Raw genomic sequence first — 26700 nt, 5'->3', positions numbered from 1 at the left:
GAATGATTGCATTAAATGTAAAAGGGAACTGAAAAAAAATGTTAATCTCTATTAAGACATGTCAAAGATTTTCTTTTATTAAAGCAAATTTTTAGAGTGACAGTAACATTTTCCTCTCAAGCAAAGGCTTCATAGATATGCCTTTTAGAGCAGAACAAGAGTTCAGTAAAAAGTCCATGTTTTGATTTCTTTGGTCTCATTTGTTATAGATAACTCACTAAAGTTCAATCTTCACTAGTTTCTCCTTAAATAGTTTCTTCATATCATTTGATTAGGATGAACTTTAAACGACAAGACTCACCAGTGAAACTAATACATACAGAGGTTTTTATTTCTGTTCTGCATCTTGATTAGTGTGTCTATTAGTAATAGTATAGAATTCCACATACACAATAGTGGTATCATTTGATACAAGCACAGAAAAATTTGTTTGGATTTTTCTTTTTATAGGCATGTGTAATATAGTCCAAGTGCCAAATGAATTTTGGAACAATATGGTGAAATATTAGCTACATGTATGGAATGGTGTGCCAATACTACATTTTCAGTATACTGTTTCCAAAACCTTTACAATAAAATATATTTTGCTGTCAGTCATACCACACTTTTAGCCCTACACAGGAAGTATGTGAGTAAATAAGTTGGCATCATGTTGAACTGTGAATGGGCTCAAATGCAGGCTGGAGAGGATGCTTATTTCCTTCCTCTTATTTTCTGATGATTTTCATTTGCTCCTCTGGGTATAAGGTGTTACTGGCACACTAATTCCCTCATTTCAGCTACTCCTTTACTGAAATCAACTATATTACCCAAAACCAAAGGGTGAATTTGCCCTTTCAACCATATTAGACCTGTCAATGAGTGCTTAATGTTTTGTAATGCAGATTTCTTTCCAGTTTTGGTTTATGACAGTCAGACATCGGTAATGTACCGGCTACTCTTCTAGTATAAATAAAGTATTATATACCTACTGACCTCCTTATTGTCCAAACTTCATTTTAAAAAGGAATAAAAACATTGTTTATGTTAAGAAAGAATTATTATTTCTGGCCATTCACCTTTGAAACTTAAAAGTTGCTGCTGCCTATTTTAATTTCTTAACATTTAAAGACTTTAAAAAGTTCTCCCTGAAGAAATAGAATTCAATATATATGCACTTTCATTTAGCAGGAAAAAAACCATAGTGGCCCCCTTAAAAAAAATCTGAATACCTGTCAATTTTTTACCTCACTAATTGGAGTATGTAATGTTGGTACAGATCTGCAACTGCAAAAGAATGACCTATATTCCAAAGACTCCAGGAGTGAGCAGAAGTAACAGAGAAGAAGTTTGATAAAATGGAAACATTTTAGTTAATGAGCCTGTTGGTTTTTAATGGTCATAATTTTGTTGTTGATATGTTGTTTTCGCTAATCACTGCTGACTTCTGTGGCCAGTAAGAAAACAATTACCTGATTCTAGAATAAAATCCCAGTAGTTAAAATGGCTATCAAAGACTGCTTCTGTGAAAAGATAATGCTCTGTGAAAACAGAAAAATGAAAATATAAAACATAAAAAGCCTGTTAAAATTCTGAAAGTTATTTCTTCTCTGCAAGATGTCTTCTCCGCAACTGCATTTCCTTATCTTGTTGCCCTGGCATGGGAAGGGAACATGTGGGGAGAGCTTCCGAGCTGAACAGAGGCTCAGGCTAACATGCATTTGCAGTGGACGTCTCTGGAGAAGATTTGGTACCTGCTGATCTTGCTATGGAACAAGAAACATTCCTGTTGTGATTGTTTTTTTTGGTTTGTTTTTTTTTTTTTTTGTGCACTCCATTTATTTTCTTTTTCTTTAAGCTGCTCAGGATGTTCTCTTGTTGAATATCAGGAGTTTTACAGCCACAAGAAACCAAAGTCTACAGCGGAAAGCTGCTGCCTAGAGGGTTAAAGAAGTGACAGCCAATACGATATAGTCCTAAATCCTCAGGTTACTCATTCCTACAGGCAATCAGTTTCCATATAGTACATTTAAAAAACCTGCATTTGCAATATGTTTCATTACACCCTTTAAAAAATGGCATTTTGCTGTAAAAGTGCTTCAGGTTCAATTACCCTTTCCTGAAGTGTCATTGCATTTGCAGAGAGGCCCTGGGGATAAGTAAGATTTAGATAAAAAAGGAGAAGCTTTATTTATATAAATGAAAGTGACTAAAGTAGTAAAAATACTAAATGTACAACACAAAGACAAACCAATTGCTTGTTCCATTTGAGTCCCCTACCCCACCTCTGGACCAAAACACCTTCATATAAAGGTGAAATGTAGAGTCTTTCTGGCAATACCCATATAGTAGGAAATGACTTTATGTTACCCATTGGAAGAAGTTGTTTTTCTTTGACTAAGAGTATTCTTAAAGTAAATTGCTGTTGTGGCTGTAACAGTTTCTGGTCCAGAACAAGAATGGAAATATAACTTGTGGTACCAGTTTCTTATGCTCTTTTTCCACTAACATGGCAGACCTATTTGCTTGATTTCAATCTTTAACAAAGAAGGATGACGGTCACATCTTATTTATATCTGTTTGGTAATACCATCATCAGAATATGAATCTGTAGGTAAAACACAGATGAAAGTTTTGGGATTACAACTTTTACTGGGAAAACACTGGCCTCTACCACTCATACTATAGTAAAGGATGACACATTTATTATGGAGAAAACAAGATGACATGGAGCAACACTATGAAGAGTTTCTGAATCACACAGTGCCAAAAAAATCACAAGATGCAGCCACACCAAAAAAGAAATCAGATTATTAGTAGGTTTTCCTACGCGGATTTTTGATGAAGAACAATCTGGCTGCATGCTAGTTTACTTGATGTGCAGAGTTCCTCTTTCATATCTCCATTCCAGTACTCCGTGGTAACCTTTTTCTTTCAGCATCTAGGGGAGCTCCTGACAAAGGAATCTTTAGGAATAGTCTTAAAAGACTGAAGCCATATAGACTACCTCAGTAGTCACACAGATGCTTGGGTAGCTCTTTAGGTAGCATAAGGCTCAAAAGACTCTTCAGCCTTTTTGACTCCCACGCTGATTTGCTTTGTGTTTCAGAACATATAAAACCAGTGGAATCTGGGTTTTCTCTGAGACACTGTGCCAAAATGGAATGGAAAGAGGAAAGAGAGCCTGGACATTTTTAGCTTAGTAAAATGAAGTGTTAATGAAATGGGAACTGAGAAGAATTTCAGGTGAAGAGCAGGTAAGAGCTATAGTCTTGGAGAGAGAAAAGTAACTGGGAGAACCACTAGTGAGTCTGTGAATCAGCATGTCCAGGAGCTGTAGAGATTGCAAGGCAATCATTGTGGTTTCAGGCGGATTCATTTCCCTCCTTCTGACTCCTGCGCAAAGAAACCCTGTGGACTCCAACCTCCCTGCTCCCTCGGTGACATCCAGCCCGCCTTCCAGTATTACCATTTTACCCCCATCCTTTTCACTTCTGACTCTCCTCAGTGACTGAAAAGAAATCCACACAGTCAGCTTAATAACTGACAGTCAAGGGCCCAGTTTTTCCAGGGATTTGGTGTTATTGCTAACTTGAAACATCTCTCAGATGTTGCCATTCTCAGGTAAGAACTATTGTACGCTTTGCTTTCATATACTAAAGTTGTAAGTTATGGCAGCATGATGATTTATAGCTGAGGAATCTGAGTATGCTTGGACATGAGGATTATTTTAGGTGCAGTCATGAGTGTCATAGCAAATTTTTTGGTGGCTACCTTAATAAGAAATGTGAAGTCATGGGCATAGCCTCTTTAATTACCCTGGATACTTCTTTCAATTTGCTGTATGCTCCCTGTGAATTGATATTTGAAGCTCACCTTTAGGATACATAAAGTAATTGCTATTATCACAGCAATCAGCACCCTTGGTTTATGATTGATCGAAATTATATGTTAGCATTTTTGCACTACTTTTTAAAATTCAGATTTACTCTTAGTTACTGTATTCATTGAATTATAGAAATACTTCCAGTATCTTTTATAGACATTATTGTTATATTAGCTGAGACTATCTTTAAAGATTATTGCTTGATCAATTCCTAGTAGACTCAGTAGCTCTGATTTACTGTTTAAATACAAGATTTAAGTTAGACTTTTTTCTTAGTGGAGAGTCAAAATGAAAAAAAGGTCCCAGTTTTTAACCAGCAAAATTCCTTTGAATGTCGGGTCACTAAATGGTGTAATTTTAACAGTTGTTGAAGTATACGAACTTGTTTGTCTTACTACTTTACCTATGTAGTACTGAAAGCACAGGAAAATTTATAGTGGCCCATCTATCCCTCCCCAAGCGGTGTATATCAGTACATAAAAAATGTCTTCTAGTACAAGAGTCAAGAAAAGAGCATATTCAGAGCACTTTTTTCCTACTCTTCAGTCTGCATTCTGCATCCTTGTCATGGAATTTTCCAGAATTGGGTAAAACTTTAACAAAGAGGCCACAATACAAGTAATTAAACCACAGATCATATGAACAGATGCTTTAAATTGAAGTATATATATTAACAGCATGTGATTTGCATATGAATATGTGTTTCCTAATAATCTTACCTTTATATTCATTGTTTATACTCTGTAATAGTAAAGACCGGATCACTTCTTCCTGGTAACTTATTTAACATCTGAATATTGCCTACAATTTTTGGGCACAATTTTATTAATCTTTGGTCAATTATTTTGGGACAGGTGGCCAAGAAGCGATAGAAAGAGCTATATACTTAAGAAGTATATAATGGCAATTAAGATAATGGTATAATTTTATTTATTAGGTTTCAGTGGTATTAAAAACATAGAAACTGCTTTTAGTTCAGAATAAAATTCTGTTCCTATGAGGAAAAAAAATTCTCATCTTTGCAAGGTTATTATACTGAATATATTTGGAGAGAGCACACCACAGTAGAGATGGAGTGTAAGTGGAATCTGGGAATTGTGATTATAGCTCTGCTCCTTGCTTGCTCAGTGCCTTTGGATAATTGTTTAATATTTTGTGGTATGGCTTCCTCAGTGGTAGAATGAGACAGGAATACCTACCTCCCTAGGGTGTTCTTACATGTAATTAATTGCCTGAGCTGTAAGAGAAAAGTGCTGTAGATGTGCTGAGCAGAAGAACCAACAGAAACCAGACATTTAACTTTAAAATGAGAACAGTGAGAATTATTTCCTTCTAGTAAGCCTCCAAACTTCTCTCTCCATGAAAAGATGGGTGGTGACAAAGCATTAAGCAATGGTTGGAAACTTTGCCCTACACAAGCTAAGGACTGGAGTTCAACTAAAATTAGCCAGGCTTTCATCCCATAAATTCACACAGAAGACAGCTGCACTTTTCTTGTGCTATAACTGGAGAAGTACTACTTTAGACAAAAAGTAGGGAACAAGTTTTGTCTTTGTTTGTTTTTTAAGGAGAACATCTACTCTTTTTTTTTCTTTATTTTTCTTTTTTTTTTCTTCTGCTCTCTTTTGCTTATCTGCAAAGACTGAAATACACACAGGATGTTCTGCCTGTGTATCAATGCATTTAATAATTTTGTGAGAATAGCTGCAGTGGCTATCCTTCAAACTACAAACGGTACCTTTCTTATTTGAAATGTGGAATCTTGTCAGAAGACAAAAATGTGTTCAAAACACATGCTCAAACCCACTATGTTTACTTATACCATGCTAAACCCCACTTATTTCACTAAGCCTACTGCTTATACAGTATATATGGTTTCAAAACTAGAAATAATAGGAAAAACTTGTGATTTAATAGCCTGTTTTCTGAAATCAGCTGCAACCGTTCTAAAAAACTATTGTCTCTATGTTTGACAGCCCCTTCTCTTCAGGAGGGCTAACAAATTAGCCTGCATGGGTACTCCAAATATGCTTTAGTGTTGTGAACTGCCCTAGCTTAAACTGGTAGTGCAGTATCACAGAAATCCTTCAGCTGATTTAGCACTGGAGTACATAGAGGAGTGTTCATCCACCCTGCAAGCTCTCCCTGGGGGAAAGTAATGGGAGCAAGAGGAGCAGTGGCTACTGGAGAAGATTTCTTAAAAAAAACTTCAGCCACTGTTGCAGTGAACATCTGCCTCAGACAGGGAAGGAGCAGTATCAGAGCACAGAGGTAGTAGCTAAGAAACTGCAACAGGAGACAGACCACTATCTGTGCTGCTGCGAGGAGTGTGAATGTGACAGTGTGGAGAGAGTTTTATCTTTCTCTTGTTTTCAGTAAATTATTTTTCTATCATTTTACATTGAACATGAAACGTGCAGTGTTATACTGTGTCTGGAATTATATACATGGTCAACAATACATGTGCATTACTATTATAGGACTTCTGTCTTGGATTCTCCACTCTATGGTTCCCATAGTGAAAGGCAGTGAAATTGCCATTTGAAATACTACATAAGAAAGTTTTGCATGATTTACTTATTTTTATTCTGACATAGAAAATGATTTATAATTCAGGAGTAAGAGGAAGCACAACAAGCCACTATAAATTAAAAGCACTCTCTTTTCTCATGCTACGTGTGGACTTTTTTCAGTGTTGTAGCAGAATAACTGAAATACAAAAGTTTCAGGATATACAGTCAGTTAAAAGAATGTGACAGATTTAAATATGGAATTTTCTAAAGAATTATAGCCTAATTAAAACACTGATTTGACAAAACAGCAATAATTTCAGTATCATCCCCACAGTAGCTGTCATAGCCAATTCAAAATGTGCTCCTTTTCCTGCAGAACTTCAAAATCAGGCTCTTATGAAAATCATAAATCTCTTCTAAGGGAATGAATACTATCTGGGAGACAGCTAAGGTGATTCCTCCAGTAAAAGAATTGATTAAATTTTGCAGAAAATCAAGGAAATGCTTTTGACAGCTCATTCTGCCCCACAGAGTAGGAACTGGATCTCTGATACCCTAGTAAGTATAGGAATGACTGAAATAGAAGATTAAAAGAGGGCAATTTATTTGGCATATCTTCTGTCCATATGCAGTAGAAGTCTTCAATAACTCCTGTTTCTGGTGAGAGAAAACCAGTACTGTACAGGAAGACTCAGGACCACTTCTGAGTTCCAGGGCTGGGTACCTGCCTGTCTCATACCCAGGGAATGACCAGATGCCTCTATCGGCCCAGAATAGAGGTGGTCATGCAGGCTGAAACAAGGACAGCAGGGACAGAAGCATGGCACACATAGCAAGGTTGCTAGCCTGGACAGCTGGAGAGGCACCAGGACTCAGGTGCTATTTCAGTATTGGCACATAGTGCATACAAATAGGAATGATTTGCAGAGTGAAACAGCTGGTGCTTAGGACCTGATGTTCACACTATTTGGCTTTCAGAGAGTTTCCATTTCAGACAGGCCCTAGTTTGAGCCTCTGAACTGAATTCTCACAAACAGTGGGAAGGTGTCCTCTGGTTTATTTTCGAACAAGAAGTACTGTACTTTGAGGCCACTCAGTGCTGTGAAAAGAAGAGCAATAAATGGAGACAACTGGAAAATCTGATTCAAAAGAGCACTCCTGATCCTATGCTAGTGGAGAAGCACAGAGCATGTGCTAACTTGCCTGCCAGGTGGTCTGTAGAGGCAAAGCAGAAAAACCCCACCACACTGGCACAATCTGTGTCCTGTTGCCTCTGAGATGCCTAATCAATGCTAAGATGCTCCAAGACTTAGAAACCAATGAAAGTTTTCTTTGGTATGCTGCCAGTGATATTTTCTACCAGATACAAAATACATGTGCTCAGATGATATAAACACACAATCAGTGCACATTAGTAAAGCTTTATAATTAGTGTTAGCAAAGATCTTGCCTGTAGTCACAAGCTGTGCAAAGTCAAATACTGTAATGAGAAGAATCAACCTGTCTCTTACATCTGCATATCTATCACTACCTCATTTGAGAATCTGATTTCTTACATTTTAAGACTAGGCTAGAAAAAAGAAAATAGGGTAAAGAATCCATTATCATCCTGAACATAATGAATATTAGGACCAATGACCTACAACACCAAAGTTAATATTAAAAATGAAGAAAGAACTTGGACTTGACAGCTGAACAAAGCTCTTATCTTTGCCTACAAAGCAATTACTAAGAATTGCTACTTTTTCAAAATATACAAATACTACTCTGTATACTGCAGCATGGCTTCATCTGGCTTTGTCACTGTCATAGATTAATCAATACACAGTTTATTTCACACTAGGATGGTAGTTACTTGAGTTTCTCCATGAAATGAACATGATTATGTCTTGAAATGAAGCATGAAAATTTGTGGCTTCTAAGGTAACATCTCTTCAATCAACCTATTTATCAGAATTCCCAATGCTTGAACCCTCCATACGTTCTTTCCTCCTCAAATTTCATCACTATATATTTATTTTTACTTTATTTGTTCAGCAGAAACTATCATTGTTATTAAGACCCCCAAAATTACTACATAATACACTCCTCAGGACAAACACAAAATTAAAAAATAAGCAAGATAATAAAAAAAGCAGTGGAATATTACTGTACATTTTTAGATGTTGGTCCTATAAAGAATTTGTTTATAAAGTGCTGCTGTCTGTGTAGAGCAATACTTAGTAAACTAACTGTTATCAGAACTGCAAAGCTTTCATACTGAGTGATTGGCAGGGAATTATTTGTGAAGTAGTTAAATCATTGTGGCAACATGTTACAACTTAAATGATATCTTGCGTTAAAAGGAATTACACCAAAAGTTTCGTTCTCCAATTTTAACTGAAAATGAAGTTATTTTTAAAAAAATATCACTTGCTTACAGGTAAGCAAGCCCTTAATGCTGGAGTAGAATATGCACTACAAAATGTGGTAATTAGAGAAAATGTACACATATGAAATTTTTTGGTGAAGATAGGACACTCCTTGCCTCAATGGCAGCACATGCAGTAATCAGCCTTGCAAGCTTTTCCTGTGTAGTAGCAGGAGTGTGAGTGGAGTTCACTTATGTCTTCCCTTTTTGTGTTGGTGACAAGGTATAGATTAACCTTCCTAACTCTTGCCTAAGGCCTTTGGCAGATAGTGCTATTCGAATTTAATTGTGGTGCTTTAGGAAGTTACAGATTTTAAGCCTCCCCTTTCACCCTCTACCTAATGTTTCTGCTTTTCTGGTAGTAACAACAGAAGTCCAAGTGTACTATCTCTCAGATACTGTCATTCATGACCTACCATTAAAACCATAAGTCACCATTATTTCCAGGTAATACACAAGGCAGTATATGCACCAGGCTGTGAACTATAGCATCTGAGAACAGGCACACTCCTACTTTCCTTCATCTTCGCTATGACAGTTTCAACCTTTTGAACTAGAGGCAGAAGCCTCTTCTTCAACCTTCTGCATCAGAAAATGGCAAAGCTTGTCTACTAGAGACCCCAGACTCTGGAAGAACTAAAACAGAAACAGTAACTGATAAGTGAAGCCTTGAGTGCTCCGATCAGTGCAAGGGAGAAAAAGGATTCAGATAAACCAACAGTGAGGCAGGTCAGATATAATTAATATAGCTTATAATGTACTGGATGCACCTTGCTAGCAAGTCCTACTATCTCTGTTATCTTTCTAAAGAGGCCTAACACAGTACAACAAGCACAACACTTGTATCAAGAACAGTGGTTGCTCTAAAAAACAGGGAAAAGGAGAAAGAAATGAGAACATGACAGTTTACAAAAGGTATTTCCTTTATAGTGGTCCTGTCCAGTGAAGGTGCTTTTTGGACGCAGGCATGACATTACAAATGGGCAGGGAAGATTCTCAGTTACCAAATTTTTAGCTGTCCTTTTTATCCCAAAGGATTTATATCATTAACACTTTAAATAAATGCTTTCAATAGATACCTCCTCAGATGACAACAGTGCCAGAAGGGAAACCACAATATTATTAAAGTGCAATGAGAGCAATGGATATAAATTTCTTGTTCATAAGTTAATCCAATTTCATGCCTCTTGTTTTAAAACATTAGCATCATCATCAAATTAAAATGACGTTGTCACCTTAGTTTAGACTGCTAAATTTAAATTTGTATCTGCAAATATCAGGACCTTCAGTGACATAAGTATCATCATGTTTAGTGAGTGTGATTAGAGATGAGGATGCTTTACGTTTTTGAAACCTGTACAGTATTTCAAATGATTAACATTTTAGTTTTAAAGCTTCTGCTGAAGCTATTTCTTTATCACTCACATGAAGAAGCTTATAAGGGCTATGTCCACAAGATATTTTCAGACATGTCCCAAATTTATCTTCCTCAACCCAGAACAATCATCTTCAAAATTCTCTAGCAGTAGCTGTATAATCCTGATCCTAGAAAAAAATTGTACGAATCTCATAATTCCTTAGTAGAGTATTTCCACGTGCCCAGAGGCTGCTTCAGGGAATGCTTTAAAGTGCCTCTACTTTGATCCTCTGAGAGACTGGGTGGCAAGCATATCAAATCACAATAGACTTGTGCTCTGAATTTTCATTCACAGAACATTCCTAAGTCATGGGAAATAGTGGGATTCTACATATATCCCTTTCAACTGACTTTATTATTGTCTCGGGATGTTCTTTGGTTAGAGGGGATCAAATTCCAAGGAACCTTCACATCAGAAATTGAAAAAGGAGTCAAGGCAATTAAGTTGTGGATTTTACAATGGTGAATAGCATGTAAGAATTCATCTTGTCCAGCCTCAGATAAGTGACTCGGGTCCTTTCTTGTTTAGCACTTCCATCTAATCAAAAGAAAGATGGCTTCCTGAGAACAACATTGTTCAGGTGGGCTTTTCTCTGAAACACCCCTGTGATCTTTGCAACCCTACTGTGCACAATCCCTAAATGTGCAAACCTTGAGAACTTCTGAGGAAAGAGTGCCCCCAGAAAGACTTCTCCACAAGCTCTTGTAAAATGAACTTAGAAGAACCCATGAGACAAAAAAATACCTGATACTTCTCAGGCATTGAAATCTCATCAGATTGAAAGAAAATTATAGCAGGCAGCTCATATAGGGATAATATGGTGCTGTAAATTACTTCACAGAATACAGAGAGCTCTGTTTTGTACTTAAAAAATAAAATTGTAAGTATGAAATAGCATTGTTATTTAGTTAAATCTACTTCATGAAAAAGAATAAAAGAAAACCTTCTCAGGAGTGAGAACTGTACTCTCTAACGATAAGTTAGAAGCAAGAGGTTGCACAGCAGAAAATGAAGAAATGCCAAGCTATTCAATTTTTGATAATTCATATACTGTTATTGGAAAGGATAAGGGTGAAAAGTCCTTACACAAAACATGTAAAAGACAGCAAGAAGACACCAGTTGTACATTCATGTGCCATTTGTGTGGGGTGTTATTCAGATATATATTCTGAATTACAGATTTTGCCAGAAAAGAGCCCTGAAGCTGTGTTGTGGAAGGTAAAACAAGGTGTGAAACTGAAATAGGGTGAAAGAAAGACTGTGTTGATTACTGTAGGTGAAAAATGAAGGGACAGCTGATTTCATACAGTGTGATGGGTTCAGAAGACTCACAAAGAATTGCAAAACATCCTGAAAATCTGGAAACAGAGAATTAGGGTAAAAGCTACATGAGGATGAGAAGGGTTGGCGCCAGGCTGCCTATTAGCTAGGTGGGAGGCACTGAAAAAGTCAGATGCAGAGAGAACATCAGTGTATGTACCAAGAATTCAGAAAGTGAGGAAGTATAGCATATATTCTACAGCTCTGTATATTCAAATTACCTTCTCAAATAAATGGCAGTAACTCTGTGATGAAGAAAGCTCATTTACAGATTTCCAGAGCACAGAACTAGCAAATTTACTAGTTTGCTGAATATGTGAACCAACAAAAGCACAAATTTACACACATGTAAATGTAACTGATTTCAGAAAGTAGCAAAATTGCAACCTGGAATATTATTCAATTTTAAAGTTTATGCCTGGTTATTGCTAACACTATTCTAGACCTTTGTATTCAAATAGCAGCTCAGAAAATAGTTTAGGCATAACAGAAAGTCCACACTTATCAACCATATATTTTAAGACAAGTCTTGTAAAGCAAACCCAGGCATTTTGAGTTTGTTACAGCTGCTTAATGAGAAAAGAAAAAAAAAGCTTCATGCAGAGCATAAATTTAGTCATCATTCCACTCTCTGAACACTTTGTAAGCCTTAGCTAATTAGTCCATTCAAAACCCCTGCTGGGAAAACAAGTAATATTCTTCTAGTTTTACAAACGAGGGACTGGAGGAAGAGTGACATTAAAAGCCTTGCCCAAACACACAAGATTCAGTGTGGGGGTGTCTAGTTAAAAGTTAAACAGTGGGTAACTCTTACTGAGCTCAGACTATGCTTTTCTGCACCACTCAAAACAGTGATGCATTTGAGAGAAGCGGTAGACAGGGGATCTGTAGAGGGGAGGAAAGGCCTTTCACTGCAGGTATAAAAAAGTACATACAAAAAGGAAACAAAACAAAGGGTAACTGAATCACACACATTCATAAAGATGTTATTGTTGCTACTTCTTTAACACTGAAAATGTACTTGAATGAACATTATACTACCCAACTGTATTGTGAGTACTGATTATACAAAACATTTTTATTTCTAATTATATAATGCAATGATTTTGACAATGTCTCAGCAGTGTCTTGTGATTTCTGTACAAAGGAAACTGCAACTTTGCATTACAGTGACATTTGCTTCACAGCTGCATGAATAAAATTATTTCTTTCAAGCAGCAATCCTTATATAACGCTTTACTACAACTTTTACTCCAGCAGCTCTGATTTTCACAGTGCCCTGGAAGTCACCATGCAAACTTGTGATACTTTATTATTAGTAGCAAATCAAGCATAACACCTCTGCTGAATATACTAGGGTCAGTCTTAATCTGACAATAGTCAGCTTTGCCCTCTTATTTCAGTGAAAATGTCAAACTAAGTTTTACTGTGCCGTGATCTGATGGTACAATGCACTGAAAAAATATTGATAGGAAAAGATGCACTAGATTCTATTGTCACTAATATCAATCAACAGACCTAGAAAATGGACTGTACACATCAGAGCAACGTTTTCTTTTCCTCTCTTGCCCTTGGTTCCCCTGACATGGAACTATTCCAGCTCATACACAGACTAAGTAGGGAGATATAAAGAATACAGCACTCCCTCTAGTCATAGTGCTGCATGTAGCACAAGGTATTCCTTTATCTTGGTGTATCAGAGGTTCCCATGGTAGTACAGCACCTTCTCCTTCCACTTTGATTAAGTCTGTATTTCAAACTTGCTGGTTGAAGTGATGCATATGACAGTAGCAGATGCATAGTATTGTTGGCACATCAAGCAGACTGAAAATTAGCACTGAAATATATTCAGGTACTAATCAGAAACTTCAGTGTTGCTGTTAAACTGATCTGTGACTGTGATTAATCTGCTTTGTAATTTTGATTGAAATTGATTGGAGTGTGCGAATGAAGACCTTCACTATAGGAGAGGATCTGGTTCGAGATCGTCTTAGGAACCTGAACATACACAAGTCCATGGGACCTGATGTAATCCATCTGTGGGTCCTGAAGGAGCTGGCGAATGAAGTTGCTAAGCCACTGGCCATCATATTTGAAAAATCATGGCAGTCAGGTGAAGTTTCTGATGACTGGAAAAAGGGAAATATAACCCCCATTTTCAAGAGGGGGAAAATGGATGACCCTGGGAATTACAGACCAGTCAGTCTCACCTCTGTGCCTGGTAGGATCATGGGGCAGAATCTCCTGGAAACCATGCTAAGGCACAAGAAAGCCAACAAGGTGGCTGGTGCCAGTCAACATGGCCATTCATCATGGACAGTAGTGACAGGACAAGGGGCAGTGGGTTCAAACTTAAACAGGGGAAGTTCAGGTTAGATATAAGGAAGAAGTTCTTTAATGTGAGGGTGGTGAGGCACTGGAATGTGCTGTCCAAAGAAGTGGTGAACGCTCTATCCCTGGCAGTGTTCAAGGCCAGGTTGGACAGAGCCTTGAGTGACATGGTCTAGTGTGAGGTGACCCTGCCCGTGACAGGGGGGAGTGGAACTAGATAATCTTAAGGTCCTTTGCAACCAAAACTATTCTATAATTCTATGATCTGTCCACTTTTCTGGTCCTACTTCAAGTCAAAACTCATTCACCCTAAAGACACACAAATCCATTTTGCTTGGCCTTTGTAAAAGCAAAGAAAGAAGGACAAGTATGGGGAAGTAATTTTTGAGTTATCAGTGACAGATTTTTTTCTTTTGGTTTCACACTTTTGCTGAAGACAGAATAGACCTTACCGTAGCTGTCGTAAGCCTCTTCACTTGTTCCGTGACCGTAGTCATAATACTCAGGCACACTGTAACAGATTCAGATAGACATGTCATTATTATGATAGGTAACCAACTCAAAACAAAAACAGAGCACAGAAATGAAATGTTTTAACACTTTTACATGATAGCATAGACCAGCTAGTTTCAGGTTAGTTAGAATTTGAAAAACATGAAGGAAAATGTATCAGTGACAATAACAGCTATTGTAGAGCATATCACATATCTGCTGAGCATAAAATATATTTGGACCTAAATAATTAAACCTAGAAGATGTCACAAACACTGACAGAAATTCGATTTGAAAAAATGAGGTCTGAAAAAAAGACCACCCACTTTAATATTCACTATTGCTAAACTGACAAAGAGGTGCTAATCTCACCTGCAATTCCAAACACTTATGCAGGATCAAACTCAGCACAGTTTGTTTTCCCCAAAGCTGAGTCTATTGTATTATGTGGAACCTTATCTTTACTGGAAACACCAACAGGTTTTCAGCTTTTCTTCTGAAGAAGCTGTATTTCCACTGCTTGTAGAGAGAAAGCTGATTCTCCACAGCCTTCTTCCTTATGCAGTCACTGGACACCCATTGAATGTTTTATATAGTAATCAATATAATGCATAATCAATAAAATGGATATTGAAAGTAGTGAGGGTCAAGGAGTGGAAAATCAGACTTAATTATCTCCAACCCACTTTTTCACTGCTTTTTGTTCCTGGCGCCACAATAAAGAGTACCTGCTTGTCAACTTAAACTTTGTTGGTGAGTTCCTGGAGATTTCTCCAAATCGATTAACAAAAATTATGTATGGTCGTATTAACATGTGATCAAAAGATTTCAGGTCATAGCTGCATCCTGATAATCAGCAATCCCAGCTACTACCTGGAGTGGTCATCCAGAAAATTTGACCTCTAAGAACTAATGAAACAGAAATGTAATTACTCACATTTTTGCTTGACTGTTATTATTAGTTACAGTTTGTGCTGTGGTTTTGGTACCTGGTACCAAATTCAAGATCTGACTACTACTGTTACCAGATACCAGGTAGACATAACAAGAATCAGTCTCTGCTCAGAAAAACTTAAAACCTTCGTGAACTCTATTTCTTCTGTCTGCAGTGGACCAAACAGAAAAGATAACACTTTCCCTGTTGTCAATTTTTTGTTGTCACTTTTGCTTCTTTTTGCTTGGACACTGTGTGAGGGAAGACTCTTGCAAAAAGAACAGAAGCAGGCAATCAGCTCAATATTGAATTATTTATAGCAGTATTGCTCAGGCAATTTCCCATATTGGATTATAATTTAAAAAATATGAGTTTACACTTGAAAGAGAAGCTTAGTTGACAGTGGATTGCCAGTAAAAACATTTCACAAATGCAATAAACAACCAATCTGTAACAATTATTTTCTTAAACTAATTTTGCCTTCTTTGTTCACAAACTGCCTGTATTCAGATTTTTAATTTCTCAAACTTAGAAGCTATCCATAACTATTCTTGGAATAATTTCTGAGAATAATTCATATGCTTATCTCACTTGAAAGCACTGATAACACATATCTGGCAACTGACATTCAAGCTGTTTTGATTTGGGACATGTTATCCCCTGACTGGTTAGGCACAGCTCCCACAGTCAGTTTTCAGCTACAAGTATTTGTGCTTTTTTTTTTTTTTAACTGAAAATGCAACTGTAATCACTATGCATTAATTTAGTAATTTAGTCACAAGCAATTTATATGAGTGGATAGTACACTCATGTCAGTATTTCAGGCAGATGAAATTCATTTGCTGAAGCAGTTGCAGAAAGTGGTCATAGAAGTGACATGAATGAAAATGAAGTTAAAACTTCAAAAGATTTTTCCTAATGCCAGCTGAGCTCTGTAGAAAATAATCACTGCAGAGAATTGCCTTCCAGGATAATGAGAGCCATCCAGTTGCTTGAAAATTAAATATTGTGCATGTGTATATGTATATATTAAATACATTCATCCTCCTATTGAGGTAGTGCAAGAAACAAACAGGAAGAATGCATCTTTTATTTGTTGATCATATTAAGCTTTCTGTGCAATTTTGCAATGACTCTAGTAGCCAGTTAAATAAAAATTACAGGATTATGTAAGGTGAACTAGAGTGCTGGAAGCACCAGGGTTAAATCATGCATCTAGTCATACATACATACATACAAAGCTTGTGGTTTACAACTAGGAAACTACTTGAAATGTTCAGAACAGACAGATGAGATACCAGCCATGTCTGGCAGACAGCCCTATGAAAAATCTTGTGTAATACAATTCATGCAGCAGCATTTTGGCATACTGCCTTCTCTGCTGGGTAGAGGAGGGTGTTGGACTAGTGAGTGGAGTTACAGGAGAAGGAATCCCAGAACTCTCATCTGTCAGCAGATAAGATGCTAATATTTCTTCCTGATATATTTTACAAAACAAAGTGGCTGCATCCACAAGTCAGCTTTAAAAGGAGTGCATTTGGGACCCAATCCAAAGGCCAGTAAGTTATCAACAGCTGTCCTGTTTTCAGTCATAACAGAGGAGGGCCATGAGCTATTACCAGCAATATAACATCCAGCAAAACTCAAGACTTGCAAGAGCAGGTGAAGATTCATTGTTATATTATTGTTGTTGCACATTTTTTATTAGAGAAAAACACACAGTTATACAAACAATGAGGATGTAAGATAAAAATCTTGCACAGTGAACATTCCAAACTGAAATACATTATCGACGGAATACGAGGTTCCAAATACACAAACCATTATAATAAGAAACAAGCTGTATCGCAAGTGTAGAAAGGAAGTGGTTTGTTATACACTGCATATTTGATGCCTGTGAGCACAATACTTAACATATTTCTGAAAACACATAATTCATTGCATAAAACATGATAGTGATCCAAGAGCTGCAACTTCATTTCCCTGAACAATATGTATTTTCATAGATTTCAGCCAAAATGGTATTCAGTCTCTTGCCAACTCATACTAGAAACTGTTCAGGACAACACCTAAGTGAAGAAAATGTGTTTCTTAGTATGAAATACCTGATTTAAACTCACATTTTGTGAGTCACACTGCTTATCCATTAATGTGTGTTTTTTTAAACCTTTCTGAATATTCACTGTAATTTATCACATTCATTTATTTGTAACCATTTTACTGTATTTTTTAGCAAAGTGAACAGTGAATGATGTTTAATAAAAACAGGTTATAGAATATGGCTTCACGTACATAAGGTCTTTTTTTAAATTACTGAATTACAGAGAGATGTAGCTTGTTCACATTATGGCCAACTGTGAAAGGAAACAATCAGCAAATAAATTCAGCATAAATAAAACTTGTTTATATAATTTTAAAGTTCTCAGGCTGTTCCTGGAAAATACAGTGATCATGAGCTCTAGAAACCTCAGTCTCTCTTGATAATGCTAATTGGAAACAAGACACCATTATCTGTCATTAGCATTCATTACATTCAAGCAACAAGAAGTGTAATTTACTGGAGTACATGCACCCACCTGAAAGCAGGATGCAATACATTTTATAAAGCAGGTAAGATTAACTCATTAACAACTTCTCAGCTTTTACTTCTAAATTTTCAAAGCACTGCACCATAACACCAGATTTCTGAAACATAAAGGTCTTGATGTGCCATGACTTATTTAGTAACCTTCTAAATGTACCTGTCATGGAAGAATTGATCTACATGTGACTGTGAATCTCAGAATTAATTATTTTTATATATCAAATGGCTTGCAGACTGAGAAACTTGATGTAATTTTTCGCTATGCATATGATTTTCTTTGCAACAAAGATCAATGATTTTGTCCTCATTCTTATTCTGTGGGTATGGAAATTAATAATAAATATACTGTTAATCTTCATAATCATAACCTAATTATGTTTAACTTTTGGTTTTGGTTAGTACTTTTGAACCTGTTAGTTTTAATGATTTGGGATCAAAATGTCCATAAACTTGTGATGTCTTCATGCAGATAAAGCCAGTTAAAAAAGAACAGGAAAGATGTTCCTTACTTGAGAGATTAGGGCCTCCTGAGGTGCCTTCCAACCTGAATTAGCTGGTTGGATACCTATTATATGAGAAAAGACTCAAATACAGAGACTCTGCATCTAAACAGCAACCTTAAAAGCTGACATAGGCTTTTAACCTCTCATTAACTGGGACTTTTCCAAACTGACATTAGCTAAGCAAAAAGGAATTCCAGTTTGACTGCGTCAACACCATGGGAAACCACACAACTTGCTATCCAAAAGGCTGTAGAGAATGGTGCTTTAAGGCAGTTTAAGCAGAGAGCTACAAACAAAAGATTTAAGATTGAAGCCACAAAACTGTGACTCTTTGGTCAACAAGTCACCTCCAGGAAAGGTGATGTTCACCAATGGCTTTAGGCACAGGAAATCTCAACATGAACAGACTGCATTAGCCTTTGATCAATCTCTTTCTGCACCTGCAGGAAGCTGCTGGCAAGAAACCCTGGGTTAGCAACATTTCCATCTGGTTCCCTGGCTGCTCTTACAGCTTCTGTGATATAAGGCAGCAGAATCTTGCAAGAACTGAAGAATTTGAGTACTTCTTGTCCCATCATATTTTTGTTTTTTTATTATTTTGGGGGTTTGTTTTGTTCTTCCTTTCTCTCTTTTTGTCTTTGCTTTTACTTGCTGAGAGAAGCATCTAACTTTTAGTCTTTAACTGTGAAGCACAAAATGTGGTTACAAACATAAAATGGGCCCACTAAAGCCAAAGCTAAAAGGCACAAGAAAGGGTTCATCTGCTTTAAATGCTACTAACATGTGAATCCATATAGCTGAAGTGTTCTGTAGTCTATGAAAAGAACCTAAGAAAAGAAAGGTCCTAAGAAACTGAAAGCCTTTTATTTAGACCTGTTGAGCTACATTTAACAGATTTTTTTCTTTTTTTTTTTTTTTTCTGTAAGGACATTATTGTACCTTATTTTTCTTTCTTTCTGGTTGTACTTTTTAACTGTGAGAGTATATTCCAGAATATTACAGGATTTTTTTAATTAGGAAATGTTTGGGAAAGAGCTAGTCAATTTAGAAAAGAGGCTTTTGGTCAACCTTGGAGTTGTAACTCAGCTATTACAAGAAGCCAGTCAGTCTTTTTTTTTTTGTGAAACACTCAATTGGTCCAAACTAGAGATTCAGCTCTTGCCAGTGAAGTTCCATGGTTCAGCATCATAAACAGTTGAAAAACTTCCAACCTAGCCTTTGAAGAAGCAAAACTAACTTCTGAGAGTCTTCCCTCTCTGTGTTCATAGAATAGTTAAGGTTGTAAAGGACCTGAAGATCATCTAGTTCCAACCCCCCTGCAATGGGCAAGGATGCCTCACTCTAGACCATGTTGCCCAAGGCTCTGTTCAACCTGGCTTTGAACACTGCCAGGGATGGTGCATTCAGCTTCCTTGGGCAACCCATTCCAGTGCCTCATCACCCTTACAGTAAAGAACTTCTTCCTTATACCCAATCGAAACTTCCCTTAAGTTTTAACCCGTTACTCCTTGTCCTAGCACTACAGTCCCTGATAAAGAGTCCCTCCCCAGCATCCCTATAGCCCCCCTTCAGATACTGGAAGGCTGCTAGGAGGTATCCACGCAGCCTTCTCTTCTCCAGGCTGAACAGCCCCAACTTCCTCAGCCTGTCTTCATAGGGGAGATGCACCAGTCCCCTGATCATCCTCGGGGCCCTCCTTTGGACTTGCTCCAACAACATGAGAGTGGCAGTCAACAACACTCAACAACATGAGAGTGAATCAATATTATATTTTAGGATTGGTGCTCTTTGAAGAGGAATTCATGGCTTTTGCTGCTGCTTGCAGTCAGCATCGTTACGTCAGACAAATAGAGATAAACGAAACTTTAGCACTCCTTATACATATATTCCAGTCTGGTTTAGCTTCAGGTAACAGATTCTTCAGCTGAACTAACATGCAGGATAATTCATAAGGATCCCCAGAGGTGGGATTTAGCATTAGTAGGCAAATCTCATTCTTTTACACTTCTTTAAATGTGTCATTTAAGGTCGTGGTCTCCTATCTGCCCTTATTTTTCTCTTTCTGTATATCATTTCTGTTGAGTAATCCTTGAAGTTTACAACTTTCAACATCAACAGTTGATACAATCAAATACTATGCTAACATGATCCTGTCTAATGCTACTGCATTTATGTGAGACTGCATTTGTTATGCTTCTCCATCCCACACAAGGGAAGGAGCTAGCAGGATTTAACACATAGCTGGGCATGAAACAAAAGGTATTTACACAAAGCATTACAATTCTTGGAAGACAGGTGACCTAGATTTTCATTCACATGAATTGCAATATGTGCAATTTTTATAAAATAATATTTCATAATATTTCATAATGGAAATGTGTGAATGAAGAAATAATCCTCCAAGGAATCTGAAAGTTACACTGAAACATCTCTACTTAACAGAGCATTATATCCATAGGAAAGATTAGAAGTCTTCTGAATAAAGAAACTTCTTGTAGGATTCAGACTTAATTTGTAAATATAGTTCCTTACCAAACAAATCTTTAGAACTAATAGAATATTATGGTTAACAGTTTAGTGAATAACATCTCCCTTTTTCTGAAAGCTCAAGTTTGAGTATATACAGTATTTTTAACAGAGAAGAATGTCTCCATTAAAATACTCCCTGGATTTACTCAGTAGCTTATGACATGCCTGAAGTTAAACTAGATCTCATCTTCCTCAAGCATTTTTCTATGTTTGATTTAATACTACTAAAAATCTGAATTAAAATTAAAAAAAGTTAAGCCTATAGAGTTATATAAGCGAAGGAGTGGCGAGACATCACAGTTGCAACATGGCTCTGGGTTCTGAACTTTTTGCAAAATCTTAAATAGAAACCAATCTGCCATTTATTTGCAAAAACCACAGACACACGGACATTTCTGTTCAAATATTCTCCATGCCACTGTACTTTTCTCATAGACACAGAACTATGACTCAGTATTTCAGAATATAATATGAAGTTTCTGCAGACACAGTATTTGCAAAGAGAATGATGCAGAATTTTAGGAATCCTATTTAGTTTTACAGGAAAACTTTTTTCTACTTCAAAGTAATGAAATTTGATTCCATTTTGCTCATTGAATCAAATAAATGAGAAGTGGCATTTGAAAACAGTTTCTGATGACGAATGTGATAAGTGGATTGCTGTGAAGATACATAAAATGTCATATTCTAGGCTTCCTGGCTTGATTGATTTCAACAGGTTGGAAATAAAATACAAGGAAATCTTTATTTATGAACAGGTAGATATAAGCACAAAGCCAAAATGAAATATGACAAAGTATAAATACAATGCATACTGGTTAAAAAGTGAGAGAATGCATCATAAGGAAAATAAAAATGAGTATCCCTTTTACTAGGAACCAGTGCAACCACTATACCTGTTGCAGCTTGGATTGTATTTATATGTCTATATATTTTACTATATAGTAATATTTTGATAGTGAGAGAAATGAGTAAATCTCTGATCGTATCACCAAAAGATTTAACCATGTGAAAATCTACTAAATAAATTCACAGTCCTGTCTAGCCATGATTTGAAACTAAGGACGAAATAGAACTATGGACATAATAGAACTTCATTGAACTATGGACAATTCTCTCCATAACTAGTCTGAAGGAACTACAACACAAGTAGTCAAAACCAGTGGGACTGACTGATTAAATAAAGGTATCTGATCAGTGCTTTAATAATTTATTCCACTTATTCCACATTCAAGATCACTGACCTCTCTCAGTGTTTTCCTTCTGAATGCACCTGAACATGTGAATCTGAGAGATGCTCTGTACTAAAGCTCCTCAGCAAGACATTAAGCAAGAGAATATGTCTTTGTCTTTAAGACTGTTCAGAAATGTTGAATACCTTTTTCCTTGGTATTCAATTCAATAGACAAAGAACTTACTATTACTGAGCACTTCTGATATCTTTTCCTTGGAACATCCCCCCCAGCATTATAGCTGGGGATTCAACTGGAGTGAGGGTAGATACCTGGGCACCTCAGGGAATACTAAACTACACTACAAGTGGTAAGTACAAATACACTAGAGACAGTGGCAGACTTACCAGAAGTCTGCCAGGCTTCTTCCCTCTTCCCAAATGTCTATCAGCAGGTAAGGAAACTAATAGCTGTCATTTGAAGACCTGAATCCAGAAACAGGGACCAGAACATACCTGCTGTACAACAGTCATTTGCTACCAGCAGTGGTTTTCTCAATTAACTGTTCTAATTATATTTTTCAGAAGTCTTCAAATGAAATTACTCTTAAAAAAAGTATCAAAAAAGGTTCTGCACATGATGGAATATAACAGTAATTTCTGTCATATAGGTAGAAGCATTTCAGTTATTTTGCCTCTAAGACCTTTGAACAACGGATAAGGTTTTCAGTTGTACAACGGCAGTGTAGTAAAGTGCTGATCACCTACTTGGATTTCTAGACTTTACAGTGATGCTAACAAATTAATGATGTTACATTACTTACAAGGACAAAGGCTGGCTCTAAACCGGGGGCTCCTAAACAACTATCACATCAGTAAAAGCTATGAGCAATCAGAATGCTGCTGCTTTCTGTCCCCTACATCCACAGTATCAGGTTTTATAACAGTTCATTATGGCATAATCTTGGAAAACTTATTTACTCTTCTCATGACTACATATGTCAGTGAGAAGACTTACAAAACAGATTTTGTATTGTAATTTGCACTATTGTTGTATGTACTTTGGAGCTGTTGTAACAAGGCTACATCAATACTTGAAACTCCTCAGTCTCTTGATAATTTTGCATCTATGTTGTTTGGCTTTTTTTTTTTTTTCCCAATGAAATTTCCCCCTTTTCAGCACAAGGAGACACTCCAAACCAGAAAGTTCATCCAGTGCTGCACTGTATTGTACTATGAGATGTATTATGGTCTTGTTTGTGTTTGTTTGTGTTTATTTGTGTATGCAGATGAAAATGCTATACATGAAAAATAAAGATCTAATATCTTTATTATGAGATCATCCTGAAGGAATGGACTAGAACTATTTACTATAACTTAACACAGAATAAAAATGTGTGAAAATCAGTATCCTATTCCAATAAGAATACATTTACTTTTTCAGTCCTTGAAATATAAGATTTACTTTAATTGTTCATAAAAGGATTTCTATCAGTCATAAAGATCCCATGAATCAAAATGGAGTTTGACAATGGGATTACTGTCTTTTTATTTGTAACAAAACAGCTTCATTAGATTATGCTGTGTTGTTATCCTGAAGTAAACCTAGTCATGCATGAACAAAAAAAGGGAAAAGGTAATAGAAAATAGAGCTAGAAGGGACTTAAGATGTCACCTAGATCCTTACATCTATGTGCAAGCACACAAAATAATTTTATATGAATCTTTACTGAAATATGTCTAATGTGGTTTTAAAAGCTATAGTGACAGAGACTATCAAGCACCCTAGCCTTGTGTTACCATACTTCACTCCCTTCTAATATTAATACTAATTTCCTGTTACTGAAACACAGGGCCATGACTTTTTGCTGAATCCAAAAGGAGCTTGGAGAGAATTGTCCCCTAGGTAGGGTCCATCAAAGAACCAAAAAAAACTATGTACTGTTGTCTTCATAAGCATATTATTCTGAAAGCGTTACTTTTCTAACAGCACTGTGAAGACCTCATCTTTGGAAACAGATGTAGATGCAAGGTCTTGGTATCTGAAGGTTACACAAGGGTAGCCCAAATGAACTGTAGCTCAGGCAAATAGAGGCTGCTGATGTAAATAATGCCTGGAGATTCAACTGGATAAAACATTCTTTGCTTTATTCCTAAATCATTTTGCAGCATGTCTCTGCACTGAAATGATTATACCATAATCCAGTGTACTGGGTTTGTGTGACAAGATTTTGGTAGCAGAAGGGGTACAGGGGTAGCTTCTGTGGGAAGCTGCAAGAAGCTCGCCCCATGTCCAATAGAGCCAATGCCAGTCAGCTCCAAGATGAACCTGCTCTGGTGAAGGCTGAGCCCATCAGTGATGGTGGTATTGTCTCTGGGAAAACATGTTTAAGAAGGGGGAAAGCCCCCCTGGCAATAGCAATTGCAGCCAGAAGAGAAGAATGAGAATATGTGAAACAGCTCTGCAGACACCAAGGTCAATGCAGAGGGATGGGCAGGAGGTGCTCCAGGTGCCAGAGAAGAGATTCCCCTGTAGCCCATGGTGCAGACCATGGTGAGGCAGGCTGTCCCCTGCAGCCCATAGAGGTCCCATGGTGGAGCAGATCTCCACCTGCAGCCTGTGGAGGACCCCACACCAGGGCAGGGGGATGATCAAAGGAAGCTGTGACCCTGTGGGAAGCCTGCTCTGGAGCAGGCTCTTGGCAGGACCTGTGACTCTGTGGGAGACCCACACTGGAGCAGGAACCCCATGGGAAAGACTTGGGTTAGAAAAGTTAGTGGGAAGAGTGTGAGCAGGAAGGAGTGACAGAGACAACATGTGATGGACTGACCACAGCCCCCATTCCTGCACTGCTGGGAGAGGGGAAGAGGCAGAGAAAAATCAGGAGTAAAGAGAAGCCTGGGAAGAAGGGAGGGTTGGGGGAAAGTGTTTTTAAGTTTTGGTTTTATTTTTCATTATCCTACTCTGATTTGTTTGGTAATAAATTAATTTCCCCAAGTTAAGTCTCTTTTGTCCATGACAATAACTGTTGAGTGATCTCTCCCTGTCCTTATCTCAAGCCACGAGCCTTTCATTATATTTTCACTCCCCTGTTCAGCTGAGGAGGGCAGTGATAAAGTGGCTTTGGTGGACACTTGGTGTCCAGCCAGGGTCAACCCACCACAGCCACATAAGTGACATGTGCTGAACTGTTGTCCATGTTATATTCCTGTGTATCAAGATTAGAAATAAATGATTCCTAAATGCCCTGTACTAGGAACCCACACTGCGGAAAAAGGAGCCGTAAACACAAGCTGTACAGTGGACAGCATGAACTTAAGAATAAACAAGAATAACCAGGGGAAAAAAAAGTTTATTTCAAAGGCAGAAACTTGCTGTACATTCATTCTCAATGGTTGAATATGCTCTTGAAATTTTCAATGGGCTGAGTCATTACAAGAATGTGAATCAGAATCTGAGAGCCTATTACAGGTTGAATTGATGGGTGCTGCTATGAACATACAGTTACTGAAATACTACTACATTGATATGGTCATGGCAACTATTTGCCATAGAGGAAAGTGAACACAGGCAGCATATATGCCCTGAAACTTGTTTTTCTCATTATATTTTTGTTCCTAGCATGGAGAAACAGGAGCCCAATGTGACTTTGCATATGACAGCATAGCTATAGGTATAAACCACAGGTAATCGTATCTTTTGAATTAAAGATAATCCAGTTAGATGAAAGCTGTGCCAGTCAACTTGAAATTCTCTGATACTGCATCTTTCCTTTCTCTCTTCTTCAGTCCTGCAAGATAATTTCATTTTGGCAGTTACTTAGCACAATGTGTGTAAGTCTTCAGATCATTTAAAAACTTTATTTCAGACATAGTGGACGACAGGATGACCATGAGCCAACACTGTGCCCTTGTGGCTAAGAAGGCCAATGGCATCCTGGGATGTATTAGAAGGGCGGTGGTTAGTAGGTCCCTCCTTCCCCTCTACTCTGCCCTGGTGAGACCCCATCTGGAATATTGTGTCCAGTTCTGGGCCCCTCAGTTCAAGAAGGACAGGGAGCTGCTGGAGAGAGTCCAGCGCAGGGCAACCAAGATGATTAAGGGAGTGGAGCATCTCCCTTATGAGGAAAGACTAGGGAGCTGGGTCTTTATAGTTTAGAGAAGAGGAGACTGAGGGGTGACCTTATAAGTGTCTATAAATATATAAAGGGGGAGTGTCACGAGGATGGAGCCAGGCTCTACTCAGTGGCAAACAATGATAGGTAAACTGGAACACAAGAGGTTCCACTTAAACTTGAGAAGGAACTTCTTCTCAGTGAGGGTGACGAACACTTAAAAAAAGCTTTCCTGTGTAACGTTATCTAGGTGTTCCTGCTCTGGCAGGGGGATTGGACTAGATGATCTTTTGAGGTCCCTTCCAATCTCCAGCATACTGTGTGTGTGTGTGTGTGATATTAATGCCATTTAGGTTCTGTACTACCATTAACTACTTAAAGAGGAAGAGATGACATGATATGTATTTCTGCATTAGAAACAGAAGTTTGCTTGTTTGCTTAGCAGATGCGGGATGGGTTTGCAGTGTGTTTGACAAACTAGAAAGAAGTCATTGTCCTAAAGTGATCTGCATATC

The 26700-nt window shown here is 37.5% G+C and overlaps 1 protein-coding gene across 11 annotated transcripts in view; it reads right to left on the bottom strand.

Moving 5' to 3' along the window:
* Positions 1–26700, bottom strand: part of KHDRBS2 (KH RNA binding domain containing, signal transduction associated 2) — a 363971-nt gene that overhangs the window by 35382 nt on the left and 301889 nt on the right. For 10 of the 11 annotated variants that reach the window (XR_009966189.1, XR_009966187.1, XR_009966191.1 and 7 more), the window contains one exon: positions 14310–14368. Coding sequence is in view for 1 of the 11 variants with exons in the window: in XM_062626121.1 (XP_062482105.1) it covers positions 14310–14368 (59 nt within the window). In the remaining 10 variants the exon portion in view is untranslated. Of the gene's footprint in view, positions 1–14309; positions 14369–20073; positions 25862–26700 lie in introns of those variants that run through there. The other variant, XR_009966196.1, reaches the window with a different exon arrangement.

The sequence above is a fragment of the Pezoporus occidentalis genome, unplaced genomic scaffold, assembly GCF_034315485.1.
Source record: "Pezoporus occidentalis ecotype Australia unplaced genomic scaffold, CSIRO_AGI_Poc_V1 ctg29, whole genome shotgun sequence".
Lineage (NCBI taxonomy): Eukaryota > Metazoa > Chordata > Aves > Psittaciformes > Psittacidae > Pezoporus > Pezoporus occidentalis.
The sequence above is the reverse complement of the archived record's forward strand: the minus strand, read 5'-3'. Positions and strand labels throughout refer to the sequence as shown.